The 23,730-nt window shown below is 44.1% G+C and overlaps 1 protein-coding gene across 4 annotated transcripts in view; it reads right to left on the bottom strand.

Moving 5' to 3' along the window:
• The window catches only part of Map4k3 (mitogen-activated protein kinase kinase kinase kinase 3), a 156,865-nt gene that overhangs the window by 37,886 nt on the left and 95,249 nt on the right, over positions 1 to 23,730 (bottom strand). For 2 of the 4 annotated variants that reach the window (XM_036170533.1, XM_036170532.1), the window contains exons 13-15: positions 15,501 to 15,579; positions 10,591 to 10,649; positions 9,438 to 9,500 (exon numbers count right to left, since the gene is read on the bottom strand). In XM_036170533.1, the coding sequence (XP_036026426.1) occupies positions 9,438 to 9,500; positions 10,591 to 10,649; positions 15,501 to 15,579 (201 nt within the window). The remainder of the gene's footprint in view (positions 1 to 9,437; positions 9,501 to 10,590; positions 10,650 to 15,500; positions 15,580 to 23,730) is intronic. The other 2 variants (XM_036170534.1, XM_036170535.1) reach the window with 1 other exon arrangement.

Below are 23,730 nucleotides of genomic sequence, written 5' to 3'. Positions count from 1 at the left end.
TCTTAAAAAAAGGCACGGTGGCACTTTCAACAATACAAGATGTAAGTCTGTAGTCCTGATCTTATTATTGAAGTGTCTTTCTGGGAATTTTTCCATAGGACAGCTACAAGTCTCATTTGTGGCTGTGGTTATTGTAATTAGTATCTGTAAAAAATCCGCTTGTAAAAAGAAAAAAAGCTCAAACAAAGTATTACCAAGCTACAATGAAGCAAACAAGAACAGACTAGGCAACCAAAACCACCTTGCTTTGCCTTTGTAGGTGGCATCTGGAATGACCGTGTATATATACACATTCACATATTTCTGCTGCTGCTTCATGCAGGCGATGAATGTTTTACGGACATACAGCTGTGCAGAAGTGAGGTATGCATGTGAACTTGTACAAGCCTGGAAACTGAGGTTTAGGAAGATTTTAAAGTTAAAACAGCAAAGCTTAAAATGAATACAGAGAGTCCTTCCCTACTTAAGTGTTTGACTGAATGCTGCAGGTTGCAGACAGCTAAGAATTAAAATCCAGAATGAGCAATATACGGGCTCCACGAAAACACCTTCTTGAGAAGAATGCATCATCCAGCAGCCAGAGCAAGAACCAAGTTGCCTCCCTCTTTTAAAGAAGCCACTGTGCTCCAGTCACGGGTGTAAGGAATCTTCTGTCAAGGGGATGTCAGATGTGTAACTGGGGCTCTAGACAGGTCACCTTGGGACAACCTCCCAAGGTATCACAGAGCTTACCACACAGATCTCCTCCAGCACTTACACTGAATTTTAATGTCTACAAGTCTCTTACAGCAGTAACCAGGCCATGACCTCTTGAAACACAGGGGAAAAGGTCAAATCTGTCCACTTTCCTCACAGTCAGGGTCTAACATACACCTGACACAAGACTGTGCTCTGAGTGTAAACACTTGCTCAAATTCCACCTCTTCGTTTCCTGGAAACAGATAAACACTTCCCCAGGGTACAGATACTCAGAATCACAAACATCCCAAGTCTCGAATCTAAGATTAGAACACAATTCCATGCAACACACTGTACTTTCAAATTAACTTTAAGGCCTGTCCAAAAATACCTGTTGAAAATAAAAATATTGACTTAGATAAAGCTCAGATTTTGTCCTCTTCAATATTTGTGTTCAGTCATGCACACAGTAAGTGTTCTTGCCAACGACAGCAAAGATAACCCATCATAAATGAAAAAGCTTAGTGGCTGTCCCACTGGTGCCAAGTGAAATTCTAACGGAAAAGGAGACACGTTCTCCTTAACTTACAACAGACTTAATATGGCCAATCACCAAGTCACAAGCCTCCAACTACTATTCCACTTTCCAGTTCTAGTGGTCATGACTTTGTACTTTATGCACTAGAATCAGCCAATAAAGGACTCATCTCTACAGATGCTCTAAGTTCAAGCTTCTTGTCTTCAGGTACAGATGACCAAAAAGCCCTCTAACCACAGCAGTGACAGCTTTAGCCAATAGAATCTCATAAACTTTTTCTTAGACAACGGCTTCAAAAGTACATGAATGTGCAGAGTGGATTCTGTCTTCTACTGATGTGGAGGAATGTCCACTTGGATGAGAGATGACAATCAGCAGCAGGTTGACAATAATGACCAGAAAAGGAAAGTCAACAAAGGCCAGGAGTATATTTAAGGAAGGGAATTATTTAAAAATAGCTAAAGGGATATTTTAATAGAAACCCGAGCACAGACTCATATACATTCAGGCTAGTAGAGTATGCATGTTGTAGGTACACTCAAGTCTGATGATGAGGCCGAGTCCTGTCCTTGTAAAACTGAAAGGGACTATTCTTCATTCACTATTTCTCTCCTGAACTCGTTACACTCCAATAACCCCATGGATCATCAAGATGGCTCAGTGAGGTAAGATTCCTGGCACCAAGCCTGATGACTGAGTTCTATGCCCAGAACCTACATGGTGGCAGGGAAGAAATGATGTCTAAGGTGTCCTCTGACCTCCACCCTCAACATGGCGTGTCCCACATATGCACACATCCTGCACTAACACATTTTTGAAAAAAGTATTTGGAAGCCATTCTATACTAGAAAAATGCTATCAAAATTATGTTTGGGAAGCACTCAAAATAACCAAGATGATGGCATCACTTGGCTATCTTTGATAAGTTAAATGAGAATAGACTTGAGCATGCAAGCATCAGAAAAGATAGCAGCGTTAAAGAATTAATGAGCGAGAATGCTTAATTACACAGTAATATCAAAGCAGCAACACCAGAGACTGAAAACATGTGGTAACTCAGGAGAGACTCAACTGGGGCTCAACAACAGTCCCAGACAGTCATCCTAGCGCACACTAAAGAACTTCATGGGAGAGAAGTTCTAACTTCACTGAGGAGCAGGGAAGGCTATTGTACGTCTAGGGCAGGAAGTCTAAGAAAACAGAAAAGAACTAAGAAAGGCCAAGGACCTCACTGTGAGACACTGGAAAAGGGGGACATACTTACTCAAGAAAACCTAACTGTAGTGTTTTTATGTCATGTCACCTTGGAAGACTACAGTCTGTACCAGACGGAAAACAGCAGGAAGTCAACAGAACTGAGACAGTTGGATGGATGGGTGGACAGACGGACACACACACACACACACACACACACACACACACACACACACACACACCAGAAAAGAGAAGGAGAGAATATTTTTCCTCATAAAAAAGAGAGAAGAAATTATGGCAGGATTAAGAATGGTTAGTAAAATCCCCCCTTTTTTTTTTTTTTTTTTTTGGTTTTTTGAGACAGGGTTTCTCTGTGTAGTTTTGGAGCCTTTCCTGGAACTCACTGTAGCCCAGGCTGGCCGCGAACTCACAGAGATCTGCCTGCCTCTGCCTCCTGAGTGCTGGGATTAAATGCGTGCGCCACCACCGCCCGGCTTAAAATCCTTTTTAAAATGGAAGATGATGTGAAGAAATAAGCTGGGAATGAATCCAAGATAACACAAAACAAATTCCTTCTAAAGTCAGAGAAGCAGGTTGAGTTGGAAAATGGGCTGATGACTGATCTCCACTAGGTGGTGAAGACTGAGGGGCCGTATCTGAAGAAATGACTTCCACACCGAATCTTAGAAAGGTTGTGGGTTAGACTATTATTCTCTATGGCCTCTCTTCACAGTTGGCATGGGATTTTAGCTGGGCACAGTGGAGCACACCTACCTTCTAAGCACTGAGGAACACACCTACCATCTAAGCACAGTGGAGCACACCTACCACCTAAGCACAGTGGAGCACACCTACCATCTAAGCACAGTGGAGCACACATACCACCTAAGCACAGTGGAACACACCTACCATCTAAGAACAGTGGAGCACACCTACCACCTAAGCACAGTGGAGCACACCTACCATCTAAGCACAGTGGAGCACACCTACCACCTAAGCACAGTGGAGCACACATACCATCTAACCACAGTGGAGCACACCTACCATCTAACCACAGTGGAGCACACCTACCATCTAAGCACAGTGGAACACACATACCACCTAAGCACAGTGGAGCACACCTACCACCTAAGCACAGTGGAGCACACCTACCTTCTAAGCACAGTGGAGCACACATACCATCTAAGCACAGTGGAGCACACCTACCATCTAAGCACAGTGGAGCACACCTACCATCTAAGCACAGTGGAGCACACCTACCATCTAAGCACAGTGGAACACACCTACCATCTAAGCACAGTGGAGCACACCTACCATCTAAGCACAGTGGAGCACACCTACCACCTAAGCACAGTGGAGCACACCTACCACCTAAGCACAGTGGAGCACACCTACCACCTAAGCACAGTGGAGCACACCTACCACCTAAGCACAGTGGAACACACCTACCATCTAAGAACAGTGGAGCACACCTACCACCTAAGCACAGTGGAGCACACATACCATCTAACCACAGTGGAGCACACATACCATCTAAGCACAGTGGAGCACACCTACCACCTAAGCACAGTGGAGCACACCTACCATCTAAGCACAGTGGAGCACACCTACCATCTAAGCACAGTGGAACACACATACCACCTAAGCACAGTGGAGCACACCTACCACCTAAGCACAGTGGAGCACACCTACCTTCTAAGCACAGTGGAGCACACCTACCATCTAAGCACAGTGGAGCACACCTACCATCTAAGCACAGTGGAGCACACCTACCATCTAAGCACAGTGGAGCACACCTACCATCTAAGCACAGTGGAACACACATACCACCTAAGCACAGTGGAGCACACCTACCACCTAAGCACAGTGGAGCACACCTACCATCTAAGCACAGTGGAGCACACCTACCACCTAAGCACAGTGGAGCACACCTACCACCTAAGCACAGTGGAGCACACCTACCATCTAAGCACAGTGGAGCACACCTACCATCTAAGCACAGTGGAGGACACCTACCATCTAAGCACTGAGGAGCACACCTACCATCTAAGCACAGTGGAGCACACATACCATCTAAGCACAGTGGAGCACACATACCATCTAAGCACAGTGGAGCACACCTACCATCTAACCACAGTGGAGCACACCTACCATCTAAGCACAGTGGAACACACATACCATCTAAGCACAGTGGAGCACACCTACCACCTAAGCACAGTGGAGCACACCTACCACCTAAGCACAGTGGAGCACACCTACCTTCTAAGCACAGTGGAGCACACCTACCATCTAAGCACAGTGGAGCACACCTACCATCTAAGCACAGTGGAGCACACCTACCATCTAAGCACAGTGGAGCACACCTACCTTCTAAGCACAGTGGAGCACACCTACCATCTAAGCACAGTGGAGCACACCTACCATCTAAGCACAGTGGAGCACACCTACCATCTAAGCACAGTGGAGCACACCTACCATCTAAGCACAGTGGAACACACATACCACCTAAGCACAGTGGAGCACACCTGCCACCTAAGCACAGTGGAGCACACCTACCTTCTAAGCACAGTGGAGCACACCTACCTTCTAAGCACAGTGGAGTACACATACCATCTAAGCACTGAGGAGCACACCTACCATCTAAGCACAGTGGAGCACACCTACCATCTAAGCACAGTGGAACACACCTACCATCTAAGCACAGTAGAGCACACCTACCACCTAAGCACAGTGGAGCACACCTACCATCTAAGCACAGTGGAGCACACCTACCACCTAAGCACAGTGGAGCACACCTACCAACTAAGCACAGTGGAGCACACCTACCATCTAAGCACAGTGGAGCACACCTACCATCTAAGCACAGTGGAGGACACCTACCATCTAAGCACTGAGGAGCACACCTACCATCTAAGCACAGTGGAGCACACCTACCATCTAAGCACTGAGGAGGCAGAGGCAGGTGTATCTTGAGTTCAAGGTTAGCCTAACTCTATATAGTGATCCTATCTCAAAACAAAACAAAACAAAATAGGACAAAACAATGAGCAAATAGATAACCTCAAAAACTAAAAATAGCATTTTATTATCGACTTTCACTCAACTATCAAAAATTAATGAGTAAAATTAGGCACGTTATTAAAATAAACAGCATCAGCTGTGACAGATTTGAAATGTAATCTTTCAATCTAAAGATGTGTAGATCAAACAGACCCATTTTTATGACTATGGACAAAATTCTTACTACTCAATTACTGCCTCCATGATTTTTAGTAATGTCAGCAGTTTCCAAATTCCGACTTCAATGTAAACATGGCGCAAACCTGAAATTCCACTCTTCTGTTATATAAAGTCTTGGTTCTTTAAAAATTATTCTGGGGTAGGAACAAAAATTGAGGGCATAACACTCAAAATTCATTTATAAAACCACGAATACTCTCAGTACCTAGAAATAGCTGCTACCCTGGCCTGTCTACTCAGCAAGGTAAAGGCAGCTCCTTTGGCACTCCGCAAACCCCACGCCGGACTCCTGGTGCTCCTCCTGCCACTACCTCCCACTGCTGTGAGCACAGGCACGTGCCAACACTCCTGCAATAAACACTCAAGAGAGCTGAGGTGGACGGATCCCTCACACTCGCTAGGACAACTATTACCACGACCAGGGAAAGAAAAAGAAAAAAGAAAAGAGAAGATGAAGTAAGGGATGGCAATGTGGGAAACCAGAAGCCTCTCCACAGGTGTGTGCGCACATGGAGAAGCTGCTGTGGAAAACATTTAAAAACAATGGCCATTCATTCCAGCAGCTCCACTTCTGGGTACGTAACAGCGGGATTCAAACCTATATTTGCAGATCTGTGGTCCTGTCTCTACTAGCCACAGCAGCCCAAAGGTGACAGCAGAAGTGTCCACTGACAGACGAATAAGTAAGTACAATGTGCCACTTACATGCACAGACTCTTTCTTTCAGCATGAAGAAGAAAATTCTGACATATGGGGAGCTGTGAGGGAACCGTGAAGATGTTAGGAGAGGCAGGAGAGGACAAGTGGTGAGGGTCCCACTTATGCAGGGTCCCTAAAATAGTCACACCCATAGAGGCAGAACAGACTGGTGGTGACTGGGGCTAGTGAGAGGGAATGGGTATGGAGTTGAGTGTGGGAAAACGCGATGTTGTGGAGATGACTAGTGTGCAGTGAGTCTGCACCATGCTATAAAGAAGATCAAGCTGGGCGGTGGTGGCGCACGCCTGTAATCCCAGCACTTGGGAGGCAGAGGCAGGTGGATCTCTGTGAGTTTGAGGCCAGCCTGGTCTACAGAGAGAGATCTAGGACAGGCACCAAAGCTACAAAGAAACCCTGTCTCAAAAAAAAAAAAAAAATCAAAACAGGAAATTTTATACTACGTATGTTTTCCCACAGTTAAAAAAAAAAGAAACCAACTATGGAATATGCATGTTGAGGGGAGGGAGAGCCCACTACTTCAAAGCAAAACAACAACACAAACAAGCAAGCTGAGATGATGGGTAGAGGGTACACACACACACACACACACACACACACACACACACACACACACACCACAGCACAGGGGCTGAGGCCACTAGCCCCAACTGTTACGCTTAGCTAATGAACAAGGACAACATTCAGCTCCTTTGCATCTTGAATGCTACATTTGTAAAACAAGGAAAATCAGGTAATAAACAGTCTTGTGTGCCCAGATGATTATGCCATCAGTAGGTGATAGAATCGTGGGGCCGCTGTTAGATATGTACTCTCGGTTGTTGATGAAAACACCATACTTAGTGTTTAGAATAACACACAACATGTAAAACTGTCAACATAATGGTAGCTTTTTGTTACCATTGGAATGAGTCTTTACAGCTGATTTCATGAACTGTGGAATCTTGTGTCTCATGTGTTCTCCTTCTTCCATAGCTATCTAGAGGTTAAGGGTTCCTAATGTCCTACCCCGTCACAGATGCCTTCAAACTGCTCCCCTGTGTCACAAGACACTCCTGACTCCAAGACAGGATGGGAGGAGCCAGGGATGTGGCAACTCAGTCAGGTTTTGGGGCTGGTTCCACACGGTTCTAATGTCTGATATCTGCTCTTGCTGTCATCCATTCTGCACAGAGGATATTAGTAAATAGTGGGGCTGACTTCAACTCTGAGTCTGTGACCTATTTCCTCTGCAGCATTCACCAACTGTCATTCTAGTCTGAATAACTAATTCTGAAGGAAATTATAATCCAGAAACGACTCTTTTCTTTGGATTTTCTCTCTTCCCAGGCCCCTCGGGTTAACACTGAAACCTCATTCCTCTCACTTAAGAAGCCATTTGAAACACGCCTCCTGCTGGGAGTCATGGATCTGTTCACTCACTGGGCCTCCTCAGCCCCTCCTCCCTCTGCTGCTGCTACTATGCAATAACCAGTTTCTCCATTCTTTTCTTCATCACAGGCTCTCCCTAAGCTTCAGGCTGTCCTGGACTCAGGTTGTATGTAGCTCAGGTCGGCCTTGAACTCAGTTCTCTTCCTACCTTAGCAGGATAATTCCCAAGTGCTGGAATTAGCAGCATGAGCCGCCACACCCAGCTGCATTAGCCCCTCCCTCTTTCTTCAGATGCTAACAGCAGACAGCACATGAAACTTCACAGCTTCATCCTCTTCTCTTTGATGACTCAGCTCCGTCTCTTTGAGCTAACTCCCATTTCTAAAAGTAGTGTAACAGTGTCTTAACTTCAGCTGTATATCAAATACCTATCTGTTTCCTTCCCTGACAGTTCACAATGGATCTGCAGCCTTAATTCCTCTTAGAAGCACATTGGCCCAGAGCAGCTTTGACCTCCATGATTCCACATGTTTGCTCCACTGGCCAGCACTTGAGAGGTGGCCACATTTTGGTAATCGAGCTTATGTGTTTTTGCATGGCTAAGAATTTGTATCTGCACTGGTGGTGGTGGTGGTAGCACACACATTTAACCCAAGCACTCAGGAAGCAGAGGTAGGCAGATCTTTGTGAATTCGAGGCCACCCTGGTCTACAGAGTGAGTTTTAGGACAGAGAAACCCTGTCTCAAACAAACAAAAAACCAAAAAACCAAAACAAAACAAAACCCACAAAAAACATTGCTTTATCTAATGAGATAGTAACTTCTCTCTCCAAAAGAATGATGTCTAAAATCTTTTGTTTTATAATTATTGTATTGTATTGTATTTCAGCATTTATATGTATCTTTAGACTAACCAGAACTGAAAGAGGTATCTAATCAAGTTAGAGAGGAAGAGAAAGAAAACTCCATTTGAGAGGCAGAAGAGCAGAATGTGGGAATAAATGTTGGGGTAACTAGGGGTTCTGGCCAGCCATATGAATAGAAGGAACTACTTAGTAATGTTTTAGAAAGCACTGGCTATCTAATATTTACTAGGTGAAGTTTTCCTGTGCAATGGGAAGATAATCTTAATATATATAACTTCAGGGATGCCATACAGTCCAGATCTTTTTCATGAGAAAAGTAGACATGGCATAATGCTAACAAATTCAAAATTTCACCTGACTCTACTGATAAATTAGGGATAAATCATTTGTTCAAATTATATACAATGCATGCAATATATAGTATATACAATATATTAATATACATTATATAAATGCCATTTAAATGTAGTATCAAGTTATATATATGAATGTATATATATATCAATGGTTTATCATTCATTAAAATAAGATATATCACAAATATTGGACATTTTTACAAAGAAATGTCATTTCTAAAAAAAAAAACCTTCACATTTGTGTAAGAAATTTAAATACTAATTTTTTTTATAGAAGAAAAAATGTTTGCTACTGCAATTTTACACTTGAGTGGATTTGACTTGTCATGGGAAAAAGTTACTGAATTTTTTATATATGGAAGCTTGCTAAATGACAAGCTTTAGTTTACAATACAATAAAACTGGACCAAATGTCTGAGCTTAGGAGAATTAAGACTAAAACAATGCTGACAAAGAAAATCAGAAGATGAGAAATACCAGATTAGATCTTGCAGTGTAGTATATTTCTTCTGAACTGTCGAAAAAACCATCACTGTCGGGCTGTTTAGCAGAGACCAAGAAACCCAGGTTATTGACACTTAGACTGACAAGCCACAAACTCACAGGGACGCTTTCACGTGGGAGGTGGGTCCTGCTAACATAATTTTATTAAGGCAAATGCAAAATCAAATGATAGCAAGTGGCCTCCACACAAGCAACATGGCAACAACCGCTTGATAACACAGTTACTAAGTTAGTGCACTCAGCCTGCCTTAACAAACAGCTAACATTCAAAACGTCGTCGTGACTGCTTCTTAACCTGCCCCACCCTTCTACAAGAATGGCAGGCTTTAACTTAAAACAGGATCATTTTAGGATTTTAACATTCTCTTCCTTCAGGCTAGTACAATGACATCTTAAGACAAAGGCTAATAATGTCTTCCTTTGTGCCAGTCAAGTGGTGAGAATACGCATTCAACTTCAGAAGAAAGCTCCTACTGTATCAGCCTTCAGTATTATTAACCATTATTTTCTTCTAACTTATTAAATGGGAAAGGAAAAACCCACCATACTAATAATCTGCAACCTTAGCAAAACAATTTCATTAGGATTATTTTTTTAAGCTCATTTTGATTCTTCTATAAAGTACGAACTACTCAAATATTTGCAGAGCACTCTGCCTCCAAGACTGGACCAGAGCATTGCATCTGGATAACAGTACATAAACACCACCACAGAAGGCAAGCTCCGTTTGTTTAGAGGCAAATGATCCAGATCCATTCTCCACACCTGCTGAGTGTTAGCACTCTAAACATGCCAGGCCAGACTGCTGCTTAGAGACTATGGCACTTTCCCTGATGGCCACAGAAACAAAAAACAAAAAACAAAATCCTCAAAACCAAACATGAATTAAAAAAAATAAGCAAAAGGCCAGCATTTAAAACAGAGAATGGTAAAACTTATCTCTTCAAATAATTTTGAAAATACTCAATTTCAGCAACACAGATTTATTTATTCAGTATTTCAAATTACCATTTTTTTTTCTCCAAATACTTTCGAAAATATTAATTACTAGCTAGTCAGTACCAATCACAAAGGCAAATTTAAGATTTATGTTCAAAGGTTAACATTCCAAGACCACGGTACTTACAAGTTCGTGATGTGGCTCTGTTTCCTTCCGTAAGGGAGGATCAAATTTTACCTGGCCAACTGCGAAGAAAAAGAAGTTTGTCAGGATATGGGGTACTTCCTTCCTGTTTTTTGTTTGTTGGTTTTGTTTTGAGACAGGGTCTCATTATTTTAGCCCAGGCCAGCCTTGAACACAGGAACTTCCCATAAATATTAAGTGATGTGACATCTTAATTAATTTATTCTTGCACGCATGCATGCAGTGCTGGGGTCGGACCAGGGCCTTGTTCATAATAGGCAATTGCTCTGCGCTGAGTTTATCCTTTGCCTACTCGGCATTTTCTAGAGTAAAAAAAGTAACAAGCAAAATGACAAGCTGAAATCAGGCTCTAACTTGCTCATGTGCTATGGTGTAGCATAAGAGACCTTCTACTTGGTATTTGGGAAGGCAGACATCAGTTGGTACGAGTGGGTGTGGGAGTCATCTGCAAGATGGCCCAGTGACCTCTGTGTCCTCTCCTATACTAGATCAGAGTGTGTGGGGTGATAAAGCAAGCGTGGCAGAACTAATGGCTAACCGTCAAGGTTAGGTTCTGTTTTTCCACTGGATCATCTGGTGTGGAGGAAACCCCTTTGTGAGCTGCCCTAAGGTGAGGGAGGGCCTTCAGCTATCAGTCCAGTCAGTATGGAATCAACCATCTAGCTAACCAACAAACCTAATATTGACTGTGTCCTGTGGTCATTAGTAATAACTCTTATGCAGATCTATAATGAAAGAGTAAGCTGGACAAAGAAAAATAGAAAATGCACAGATTCGAGGGAAAAGGAACACTGGGAAGTGTGATGGAGTCAAGTCCTGTGCTCAACGGGATAGACAGACTAAAAAAAGTCTTATGCTAAATGGAATAAAGGGAGTGGTGACCTCAGGCTAAGACCCTGCCCAGCTGAGCTTCCAATTTGTGGAAAGGAATTGAGAAAAGCTTGAGCAGTGAAGGAAACCATCTACAATGGAGGTCTGATGCAGACATAACTGAAGGAGGGCTGTGGTGGCTTGAAAGAAAATGGCCCCGAAGGGAGGTGTGGCCTTGTTGGAGTAGGTGTGTGTCAGGGTTGTCTCTGCAAGGAGGCCCAGAGAGGCCTTTCGTGAAGCTGTGAGGATGAAGCCCGACCTGTGTTCGAGACCCCAGGATGTTAGAGATGCCAGAATCGTGGGGTGCCTGCCAAGGAAAGCTGAAGACAGCATGGAACCAGCCCGAGGAGCGAAGTGTGCTGCAGTTTCACAAAAGCCGACAGGAGCTGGAGGCCTGTGGAGCACTCTGACAGCAGACATGGAGATGCAGAGCATGGACTTTGCCCAGGTGAGTTTTGGTCTCACTCTGATCCAGTATTTCCTCACTATGCTCCCTTCCCCCTACTTTGAAATGGGAATGCATATTCTGTGCCATTTTATGGTGGAAATGAATCTGCTTGTTGATTTTCATTTTATAGGGGGTTACAGTGAAGAGGTTCCCATGAGTCTCAGAAGAGACTGGACTTTTAAACAGTGTTGAGACTGGGCCAGCCTGGTGGGACTTGTGGAGTTGGACTGAATGCATTTTTGCCTTCTGATATGGCTACAAGCTTATGGAGGTCAGCCAGTGGAATATAGAGGTCTGAATAAGAATGGCACCCACCGGTTCATATATTTGAATACTTAAGTTATCAGGGAGTGGAACTGTTTGAAAAGATCAGAGGTGTGGCCTTGTTGAACTAGCTGTGGCCTCACCGGGAGGGGGCTTGCAGGTTTCAAAAGTCCATCTGAGACCCAGGCTCTCTCGGTTGGCCTGTCCATCAGGATGTAGATCTTGGGTGCCCCACCACGACCCTAATTGACTGACCCTCTAAAACTGTCAATGTGGTAGTCTGCATAAGAATGGCCCCATAATCTCATATATTTGAGCGCTTAGTCATCAGCGAGTGGCCCTGTTGGAGAAAGACTAGCAAGTGTGGCCTTGTTGGAGGCAGTTGGGGTGGGCTGTGAGGTTTCAGAAGCCCAGGCCAGGCCTACTTCTCACTCTTCCTGCAGCCTGTGGATCAGGCTCCAGTGCCACGTACGCCCCCCAATTACACGCTTTCCTTTCTAAGAGTTGCCGTGGTCGTGGTGTCTCTTCACAGTGTCTGAGACACGTGCTAGACTTCGGACCCTCAGGATCTTTGTGGGACAATGGATGTTTTCCAGTCAGCTGAACTTCCTGCGGCCCCCCATTCCTCGGTGCTCGACTGTACACCATGTTTCGCTACCGTCACCTTGAGCTCTCTGCCTTTACAACCCATGTAAAGTACTGAAGATTACTGAGACAAAATCAACGCCAAGTGTGAAGTCTGTGAGGAGGCCAAGGCAGGAAAATCAATTCCTCCGTAGGCTACAGAGGGCTCAAGGCCAGCCTGAGCTAACAGCAAGACCAAAGGGAAAGAAGATACCACAGTTAACGACTAAGAATGTTAGCCAAGGGGCTGGAGAGATGGCTCAGTGGTTAAGAGCACTGGGGTCATTTCCCAACACCCACGTGGCCGTCCACGGCTGTCTGTAACTCCAGTTCCAGGGAATCTGACAACCTTACACCAATGCCCATAAAATAAAATCAAATAAATTATTTTAAAAAATGTTAGCCAAAACAGGCATTGTCAACCAAAATGAGGGAAAGAACTGGTCTTATAGCACAATTACTTTCATAATTTTTAAATTTTAACTTTATATGTAAGGTGGAAATAATGGGGCTGGAGAGATGGCTTAGTCATTAAGAGCACAGGTTCCTCTTCCAGAGGACCTGGGTTTGATTCTTAGCAAATTCCCAAATGGTGGCTCATGATAATCTGTTAACTCTAGTTCCAGGGGGATCTGATGCCCTCTTCTGGCCTCCAGGAGCATTGCATGTACATGGCTCACATACATTCAGGTAAACACCCATACACAAGAAAATAAAAATAAATCCTTTTAAAAAATCGTGACTATTTAGTATCAAGTAAAGAAAACCAAGAGATTTGAATATCTGGCATAAATTTTCAAGTGCTGAGAAACAGTTCTACATAGCGTAGCTATGTGTGAGAGTGTACGTGGGTGTGTGTGCACTGGCAGATGTTAATGGCTCAGATGTCAAAGATGGTCTGGAGCAGACTCTTCAAGAATGGGCCCTTTATCACTGTTCGCACACAATCTCACATCAAAGATTACGGAATAACTTTCGGCAAGGTATTAAAACAGTATTCAGCATCGCTCCCTGTTCCTGTACCCTGTGGATGGGGACGCATTCCCAGGGGGATGACAAAAGTCTCCACAGAGACTCATTCTTCACACCTAACACTGCATCACTCTTGTGTTCTGACGCTGTTGTGACATGCCTCTGCCAATCTTCCTCCAGCTACTGTTTATTTAAACTGCTGACCATCCCAGCGCCAACCCTGCCTGTCCCGGGCCCTCGGGCTGTGTCTGTCGCTCCTACCACTTCCCTGCACGCACGCAGGCAATAGCTGAAGTCAAAGGGGCTTCCTAGAGGAGAAAGGGCAACAAGCGGCCTTTCTGCAAACAGTTTCTACTCCTGTTGCTTGAACCCCATTTAGTTGAGAACTGGTCACATGGAGAAATACCAGGCAGCTGGAAACAAAACATTACGAAGAAAAAATAGACTCAACCATTCTTCCAAAGCCGTCTTTATGGGAACAGCATGGAACACCCTTCTACATAGCAAATTTTACACGTAATCATAAAACACCTTGTACTAGCTGTTTGTTTTCAACTGAACACAAGCTAGAGCCACCTGAGGAGGAGGGAACCTTAATTAAGAAAGTGCTCCCACCAGACTGGCCGGTGGGCAAGCCTGTGGAGATTTCCTTGACTGATGATTGATGGGGGTTGGGAGGTGTCCAAATTACTAGGGTGGTGCCACTGTGGGCTGGTGCTTTAAGGAAGCATGCTGAGCAAGCCAGTAAGCAGGACTCCTCCACGGCCTGGCATTGGCCCTGCCCTACCAGAGTTCCTGTTAAGTGCCTTCCCCAGATAATGGCCTGCCAGCTGTAAGATGAAATCAACCCTTTCCTCCCCAAGCTGCTTTTTGTCCTGGTGTTTGTCACAACAACAGGAACTCTAAGTAAGATACACCTCAAACATTCATTCAAACAAAGAGTAAGACTTGAAAGCCTCAGATATCAAATCCATAAATAACCAAAATGGAGTTTGAATCCTGTTCTTCCCTCCACATATGGAGAATATGACACTTATTGAAGTCTGTTATCTGGCTCTACCCATAGGGACATGTACAGAGAGTACACAGGAGCCTCGGGAAAGTCAGGCTGGAGGCGTCTAGTTTTCTGCAGGACACACATACATGAAGTTGATGGTTGTTGATACAGACTAGCAAAGAGTGATCAAGAGATCAACGTGTGGACTCCTGGGCCAATGTGAGACCAGCCCTCAGGCAGGCTCTGGATGGGTGAAGCCAGAGAGGCTGCCTTTAAGTCCCAGGGAACTCACAGCTGGTTTGCAGACATCTCTCTAGTTCACACGGTGTTGCCCTTTGGCACAGGCACACGCTGGGAGCTTCTCAGAAGACCCACTCCATCCCTGTCTACTGAACCACAGGCTGCATTTAACAAGCTCTCCAGGTAACTCCCAGGCACTCAGGAGCTAAGAAAGCATTCCCTTGATGACGTCTATCTTCCTCAGTTCTCATGTTTTACTTTTCCTTCTAAAATGTAACATATATATCTCCCCTCTCTTGTCACCAAAAGTTCCAAAGGAATAAAGAAAATACCATTCGTATAGCCCTCATTAAATTTTACATAGAACAGTGTTTACAAAGAAAAAAATAACAAAGAAAATTTTTTTTTAACTAAACTACAGTTTAAAAGATCTTATTTTTGGTCACTGACTTATGACAGTTAGGAGTCTGTACTCACAGTTTATCTCCGAGCGTGTCTTTTCTTCTCTTACATTTCTGCTCGTGGAAGGAATTCTATGTGGAACAGCAACAAGAGGCTTAAAAAAAAACAAACCAAAATTATTGCTGTGTAACACCTGACAATCAAGTCAGCTTTACCCACAGAATTATGCAAAGATACATGAAATGCTTCATTTTACAAAAATGAGAATTAAAGCAAGTTTTCATATTTTAAAAAGGTAATCACAGTATCAGTTCAAACTGTGAAAGTAAAAATAAAAATATTTTAAGTTGCCACTCAAAGCACATTTGTTTTTATTGTGGTAGAATGTGCTTATAAAACTAGGTAAAATACACAAAGAAGTAAATCATGGATCTGTTTATTTGTACGCATACCATTAGGGGTGTACAGATCCATTTCCTAAGAATGAACTGGTTAGATTCAGGCAGAGAAACCAGAACAGTGGTTCTCAACCTATGAGTCATGATCCCAGTATGAGAGTATATATATGTGTGTGTGTGTGTGTGTGTGTGTGTGTGTGTGTGTGTGTGTGTAATGACCCTTTCACAGGGTTCACATTATCAGATATCCCACATATTAGATATTTTCATTATGATTCATAATAGTAGCAAAATTATAGTTGTGAAGCAATGAAAATAATTTCATGGTTGGGGTCCCCACAACGTGAAGAACTGTATTCAAGGGTCACAGCATTAGGAAGGCTGAGAGCCACTGAGCCAGAAGCAGTGGGGGGGGCACACCTACAGTCCCAGCTACTCCAGGGTTGGGGGCTGAGGCAGAAGGAGGTCCACCGGTGATGAACACCAGCCTGGGTAGTATATATGTAACAAGACCGCTTCCAAATGGGAGATGAAAAGAGACCTGAAACCATGAGGAAGACAAAGGCGTGACAGCACTCTGGGGATCTGTACACAGCGTTTCAGAATAATGGAGCCCAGATGTCTCTTACTGGATTTTCATTTTTATTGTATCTTGGTTTCTTACGTGCACACATTCAGGGACGTGTGTGGAGGTCAGAGGACAACCTGGGAGAGTTGGTTCTTCCCTTCCACCATGTAGGTCGAGGGATGGAACTATTGTCAGGTTGGATGGCAGACACCTTTACCCACTGAGCCATCTGGCCCTCAAGTGTCTTTTAAAGCTTATTCTTTGACATACAGATTTTTGAAATAACATTAAGCACACATTCACTTGCAGAGGGGAGGAGGTGGCGGCATGTTTCATTTTTTCGCCACAATATGAAGTGAACTGAAGCAAGACTATTCAAAACTGTGTCATTATGTGTCTGTCAACTTCAGCATCTGTTTCTCAGGAACCCCGAACTCCCTTCATTGAAAGCATGTTCTTCGTTCCACCTTAGTCTCTCTGGCTTTTAGAGACACCACTATAATTTCTGCTAGCAAAGGTAAGTCCACAAGCAATCATTTAATTGTAAAGGAGTTGTTCCCAGAAGCTGGCTTTGGAACTCTTCCTCTGCGTACGTCAATGTGAGAGCTGCCAATGACTCAAAGTGTCAACAGAATGATGGGAAACCTGTGGTTTGAGGAAACCCTTGGGAATGAAAACTCCAGCATGTCGGGAGTCAGATTCCCAGAAGTCATGAGTGGACAAAGAAAGATGACCTGGAGCATATTACTCCCAGCATGGAGAACGGAGGCAAACCAAAGCCCTGATGGCGTTTTCCATGTACATGTACTGACGGAGAGGGCTGTACAAGAAAGCCTCCCCAAATAATGCACACAGAGAAAGATTTACTGGGAGAAAGGGCTGTCATGACACCTACCCTAAGTTAAAGCAGGTGTGATGACACTGGGCACAACTTAGTCTAATTAATGTGGCCAAGAAGGAAGAGCTCAAACAGGCAGAACAGAGTTCAGAATCTGGGGATGGAGCCCCCTGAAGGGACAAAGGCCTCAGAGATACACTCTCAAAATATAAAATTTAAGCTTAACCCTTCAAACACAAATTGTCTAAAATCTAGTCAGAAAATCTGCTGCGCTAAGTTCCTAAGTGCAGGAGGAAACAGTAATTCACAAAAGCAGTTATGAAGTAGGGACCACTCTAATGGCATTTAGCGAAACAAGCCACTCACAAAGAGAACAACTTTCAACTTTCTTCTGAAGCAATGCTTTCCAGGCCTTAGGACTGAAGTGACTTGTAAGATGTATTAAATATTGTGAGTAAAATAAACCAGTTAAAAAAAACTGATCACTTTATTTGTCTATTTATTGTGTGTGCACATGTGTGTGGAAATGGACGTGGCATGCACGTGGAGGTCAGAGGACAACTTGAGTGAGTCACTTTTCTCTTTCCAACATGCATGTTCCAGGGACTGAACTCAGGTCCTTAGGCTTGGCAGCAAGAGCCCTTATGCTTAACCACTGTGCCATCTTACCAACCGCCTTCCTTTTAATTCACAGTATCCCTATGTTGCCGAGGCTAGCCTTCTTTAACTCATTTAGTCTCTACCTCAGTTCTGGCATTACAGATGTACACCACCATGACCAACTATTTCTTTTTAATTTGAGATTTTATATTGCTCAGAATAGCCTCAAACTTTCTATGTAACCGAGGCTAGCCTTGAACTCTTAATCTTCTTGTTTCTAGACCTTCCAATTGCTGAGATTGTAGGTCTGCAAAACCATGCTTGGCTTTGGCTTAAACAAATACTTCTTGAAAAATACATAAAATTTTATCCTTTATAAGCCATTTCATGTTGATTCAAGTTATTATTCATAGGTTCTATGACTACTGGATAATTAACATAAGCCAGTTTATTTATATATACATACAGGATTTCACCATCAAAGACTTTTGGGGTCCAGCCCCTAAAAGCCTTTTCCCAGGGTTCCAGAAGAGATGCTACCAGCAGAGAGAATTAATCTGAGGGATACTGGAATAAATCTAAGCACACCAAGCTCTTTAGTCCATTCACTTTATTCTTCTAAGACAAATCTCTCTACACAGCTTCAGCTCTGTTCTCATCCTTAGCTCCTGGCTCTCCCTTCCTCTCCGTCCTCTCATTGATCCATCTACGTTCCTTCCATCCTCCTCCTCCTCCTCCTCTCTCCCCAGTCCAGTTTAACACACATACAATCCACAGCACTCTGCTCCACCGCTTTCTGGTGGGGCGGGGCAAGTCTGCTTGGTAGCCAGGAAACCTGCATCACAGCTAGAAGCACTTGGTATGAAAAAAAAAGCCCATTTGTTCTGAGTTAATTGTTGCAGGGGAAGTCTAGGGGTGCCACTTGGGCTGTGGAAGAACGGAGGGTCTGAGCTTAATTTGCACAAGAAACAAAGCTATGCACCCAACACCCGCCTGGCCTAGGTGGTATCTCCAGTATGGATATTTACCTTCATTCAGGAGACTAGCAGGTGGGCTGGAATGCTTATTCTGTCTACCATTTGTTCTTGGATGTTGGAGAGGTATCTCAGATTGTCCAGAGCTGGCTCTGGCCTTGGATGCTAGCTAAAGGAGCTATATGATTCTAATGCTAAAAAAGAGGGGGAAAGCCTGGAAGATGGAAGCCTTGCCCGTGTGACTGCTATCCAAATGCCTTAACTGTATAGGGAAAAACTAGGCCCACAGAATGACCAATCCACACTGTGAGAAGGTCTTAGGAGAAGGAATCAACCAGGGAAGCTATGATAGCACACATGAAATCCACAGCAGAAAACAGCCGATATATATCCAAAAGCCAAATAACACCAACACTCCTTGAGCCTTGGCTTCCTCTGGAAAAGTCCTTGACCTTCCGGGAAATAGCTTTTGTCATTAGCTGAATTCCTACTACATTTTTCTGTGGCTCACAGCATTTCACTATATAGCAAACACTGGCTTTGAACCTGTGATCCTGTTAATGATGATTATTAAAAGTGTCATCATGCTGGGCAAGCTAGTGTTTTATAACCAGAGGGAAACTTTGTACATTAAGAGACATATGACATTATTGAGGACATTTCTGGTTTCACAACTGGGGATCGAAGCGTGCTACTGGCAACTAAAAGGAGTGGTCGGGGTACTGTTAAACTTCCTGCTCACACTGCAGCTGCTCACAGCCAGTGCTTGTCTGACAATAAATACACACAGCGCTCAGTCCGACACGACCTGCTACAAAGGGAGTAGTGGTGGCCTCAATCTCCCTTCTAGGTGAAGGATTAGCAAACTATGGCTCACGGTCAATCCCACTGCAGTCTGTTTCTATAGAAAGGTTTCACAGCTTCTGTAAGGGTTTTGTCCTTTATTACTGATAGATAATTACATGTTCACACGGTTGGGCTTGCCCGGCGGACCGCCTAACTATTTCCGGTGTAGAATAGCCATCTCCGGGTCAGACATCTCGCGGGACGGGGACTCTGTGGCCTTACGTGGTTGCGTAAAGCGCGCACGCAGCCATGTAATCTATGCGCATGCGTGGAGTACCCACAGGAGTCCCTGTACGCATGGGCGGCCCAACCTTTAAAAGGCCGGTGCCATCTTACATGAGTCTCTCAGCCTCTCAGTCTCTCTCTGTCCCCCTCTCTCCTTATCTCCTCACCCACGTGTGTGTTTCATGCAGGCCTGTCACCTCTATCCTCTTTAATAAAACTCTCCCGTGGTCTTGTCGTGTTCGGGACGTGTTCCTAGCGCCGCTTAAATACTAACAATTACGTCATCATCCTGGGACAAGGGCCAGCCTAAAAAGCAGGTGGGCCCTCTGTGCCCCTCTTCTCTCTTCCCTCCGTGTGGTCTTTCTGGCTCTCTTTCTCTCCCTCCCTCTCCCTCTCCCTCTCCCTCTCTCCCTTTCTCTTTCTCTCCCTCTCTCTCCCAATAAAGCTCTAGAAAGGTAAGCATGGCTCGTGACTTCCCTCCAGCACCCTCCTCAGCCAGGATGGCCGTCGCGTGTGGCCAGCCACCAGCAGCGCCGCTTTAACCAACATTTAACCAACAGCAGCGTCACCAAGCCCCTTCCTGGATTATCCACCTCCACCTCCACCTCCACTCACTACTGCAGTCTGGAACTGACAGGCCATGGGGCTCAAATTCAAATCCACTCTGCCTGGAGTTTTAGGGACAATGGATGCCAATCATCTTGGGTCAATGATCTAAGACAGAAAATTCTGATGCTTTGATGCCATCCAGTTCACTTTCAGGTCCCCATCTTTAAAAACATAACTAGGCACATACATCTTACCACAAAAGAAACTTGTACCCACCCCAACAATAATCTCCCTCAATTTTCTAGGAATTTTACAAAGCATGAAAAGCACAATCTTTCTTTAAGAGAGGTCAGTTTTTTGTCAACTTGACACAAGATGGGGGTGACCCTCCATCGGACTGGCCAGTAGTCAAGACTGTAAACTCACAATTATTGTGGGAGGGCTCAGCCCATGGCGGGCGGTACCACCCTTGTGCAAGAGTCCCTGGATGGTACAAGAAAACCACGAAGAGCTGGGCAGTGGTGGCGTACGCCTTTAATCCCAGCACTCGGGAGGCAGAGGCAGGCAGATCTCTGTGAGTTCGAGGCCAGCCTGGGCTACCAAGTGAGTTCCAGAAAAGGCGCAAAGCTACACAGAGAAACCCTGTCTTGAAAAACCAAAAAACAAAGGAAGAAAGAAAGAAAGAAAGAAAGAAAGAAAGAAAGAAAGAAAGAAGGAAGGAAAGAAAGAACGAAAAAAAGAAGGAAGGAAAGAAAGAAAGAAAGGAAGCCAGCCATGAAAAACAAGAGAGCAAGCGGTGTGCCTCCATGGTGTGGGCTTCGGCTCCTGCCTTCAGCTTCCTGCCCTGGCTCCCTCAATGATCGACCATGACTGCGACTGTGAGCCGAATAACCTTCCCCTCCCTCGGTTGGTTTTCATCAGTGTGTTATCACAGCAAAGGCAGGCAAACTAGGACATGGCAATGACAATAAATATCTAAATAGAAGACATTAATCTTTTAAACTTTCCTTAAGAGTTTATTCTAAATACACTTATATCGTGTACGGTGGTGTGCTGCTATTTAGTGTAAAGAAATCTATTGTTCAAATACTTGGTCATAGGAACCCAGCAAAATGGAACAAACATTTACACTTATGTGTTCTTTTACTTTTAAAATGACAATAATACTTATTATTGTGTGTGCATGATGTGTGCTTGGGTGCACATGTAGGGCAGAAGCCAACTTTGGGAGTCAGGTCTCTCTATCCAAGGTGGGTTCTGGGGATGGACCTCGGGCTGTCAGGCTTGAGTAGCGAGTGCTTTTTCGCCACAGAATCATCATGCTAGTTCACACTCACGTCCTCCTAATCAAGGTAAGCTTGCCTTGACTGCAGCCACTGTTCAAGGACCCTACTCAAGGATCTAGAGTATTTACACATGGAATTCAAGCATTTAGACTCTGGAGCTGATTCTTATTTCTCAAATGTCTTGACGGGGCTGGAGAGATGGCTCAGTGGTTAAAAGCACATACTGCTCTTCCCGAGGCCCTGGATTCCAGTCCCAGAACCTGCATCAGGTGGCACATCTGGCCTCTGTGTGCACCTGCGCTCACATGCATTACCTACACAGACATACACACAATTAAAAATAGTATTAATAAAACGTGAAACAGTCTTGATGTTTTTAATCTTTGGTCCTTTCCTGCACTTCCTCCAGGCCACACTGTGCCCAACAGTGTCAATTTCTTTGCAGTACTGAGTCCTCTCACAGGAAGTGTGTCTGAGTTCTCTAACAGAAAGTGGCTATTCTTTTTTCTTACTCCTGAAGCAGACCTTTTGAAGATTAGGGGATGTATTTCGTCCACAGTAGCTTCCCAATAGTGTTCACTGGGCCGAATATAAATTAACATTCAAAACTGAATACTTCCATAATCCAATAACTGTTCAAAGGCTGCAACCAGCTTCTGAAAAGAAACCACAGAGAAATGTGGCAGAGGGAAAATCTGCAATTAAAGAGAATCTGCTGCAGCCTTTTCCACGAAGTGAACAGGACAGAATCTCAAGGAGCAATGGCAAAAGCTTTAGAGACAGTTTTTCTTCAGCGAACTAGCTTTCTTCCTTATATTCATTTTCTTGAAGGAGTAATCCCCTCTTCCCTTTCCTTTTATTAGAATTATCCTAAGAGACGGCCCTTGAGAAAGGGCCGAGTGGGAAGCTCATCTACTTACTGTAAATTCATGGGGTTCTTCTAACCTCAGGGCGTCATGAGGCCATGTCTGAAACCCTCAGCAGCTCCTTCCTGCACTTGAGGCTGGATGTAGCATCCATCTCAGGGAATAATGATGCCCAGCAAGTCTCTCCTGTACAGAAGGCTCACACCCCCACTGTTGCTGCATGGAGTCTTCAGAATCCTCCTTCCACATGGTGTCTACATTTTATATATTATTTGTCTTCTTTGGACACAGAGGACTTGCTGTGTTTCAAGTAAGCTGAGTTCAGGCAACAGTACAGTGTCTACTGTACTGCCATAGGTAATGGTCCTGACCTTGCACTGCTGATCCAGTATGCTCGCTGGAACTGCACCTAATACAAACGTCCACCTTAGCTCACCAACTGCTATGTGAACAGCAGGCTCACGTTACAACTGTGACTAGAAAGGAGTATGGTGGAAAGTGTCCTTGCTCTGTGTCATGAAGTCGAAGGATGAGGTGTGACAGACTTGGCAGCCAGTGGCCAGCAGGATACAGGGTGATGAGTGATTTACATTATTTTCCAACATGGAAACAAAATACACATATATTATCCTTACTTCCTATTATATGTTAATACTATATAATATCATCCACTTCCATATATACATATATATATATATGATTGATAATAAGAATTTTTAATGCTTTGACAAAAAATTAAAATCTCATGGAAAAAAATCTAATTAGTCCCATTGATTATTAAGACTGCTTTGCAGGGTTTTGCTTACATGGTCTAGGGTCTCATTATATACCCCAGGCAGACCCTGGCTTATAATCTTCCTGCTTCAGCCTCCTGAGTGCTGAGATTACAAGTGTATACCGCCACGGCTGGTCTAGAGGTCACTTTAACAGCCCCCGTGGTGTGCAGATATAGGACCTCCTGTGCACTAGTCAAATTCATAAAGCCAAGTTTCCTAAAATTACACAAAATAGCAAAACAAATGACCTCCCTAGTACTGGATCAAATACACTTTACACTTCACTTTCCCACTTCCAAACTCCTTTTCAGAACTTATCAAAGAGATGGTCTATTTATCAGGGTATAACTGTGGAGAGCTAGAATCATGCTGGGCTGAC

Source organism: Onychomys torridus, chromosome 21 (genome assembly GCF_903995425.1).
Source record: "Onychomys torridus chromosome 21, mOncTor1.1, whole genome shotgun sequence".
NCBI classification, from domain to species: Eukaryota; Metazoa; Chordata; class Mammalia; order Rodentia; family Cricetidae; genus Onychomys; species Onychomys torridus.
The sequence above is the reverse complement of the archived record's forward strand: the minus strand, read 5'-3'. Positions and strand labels throughout refer to the sequence as shown.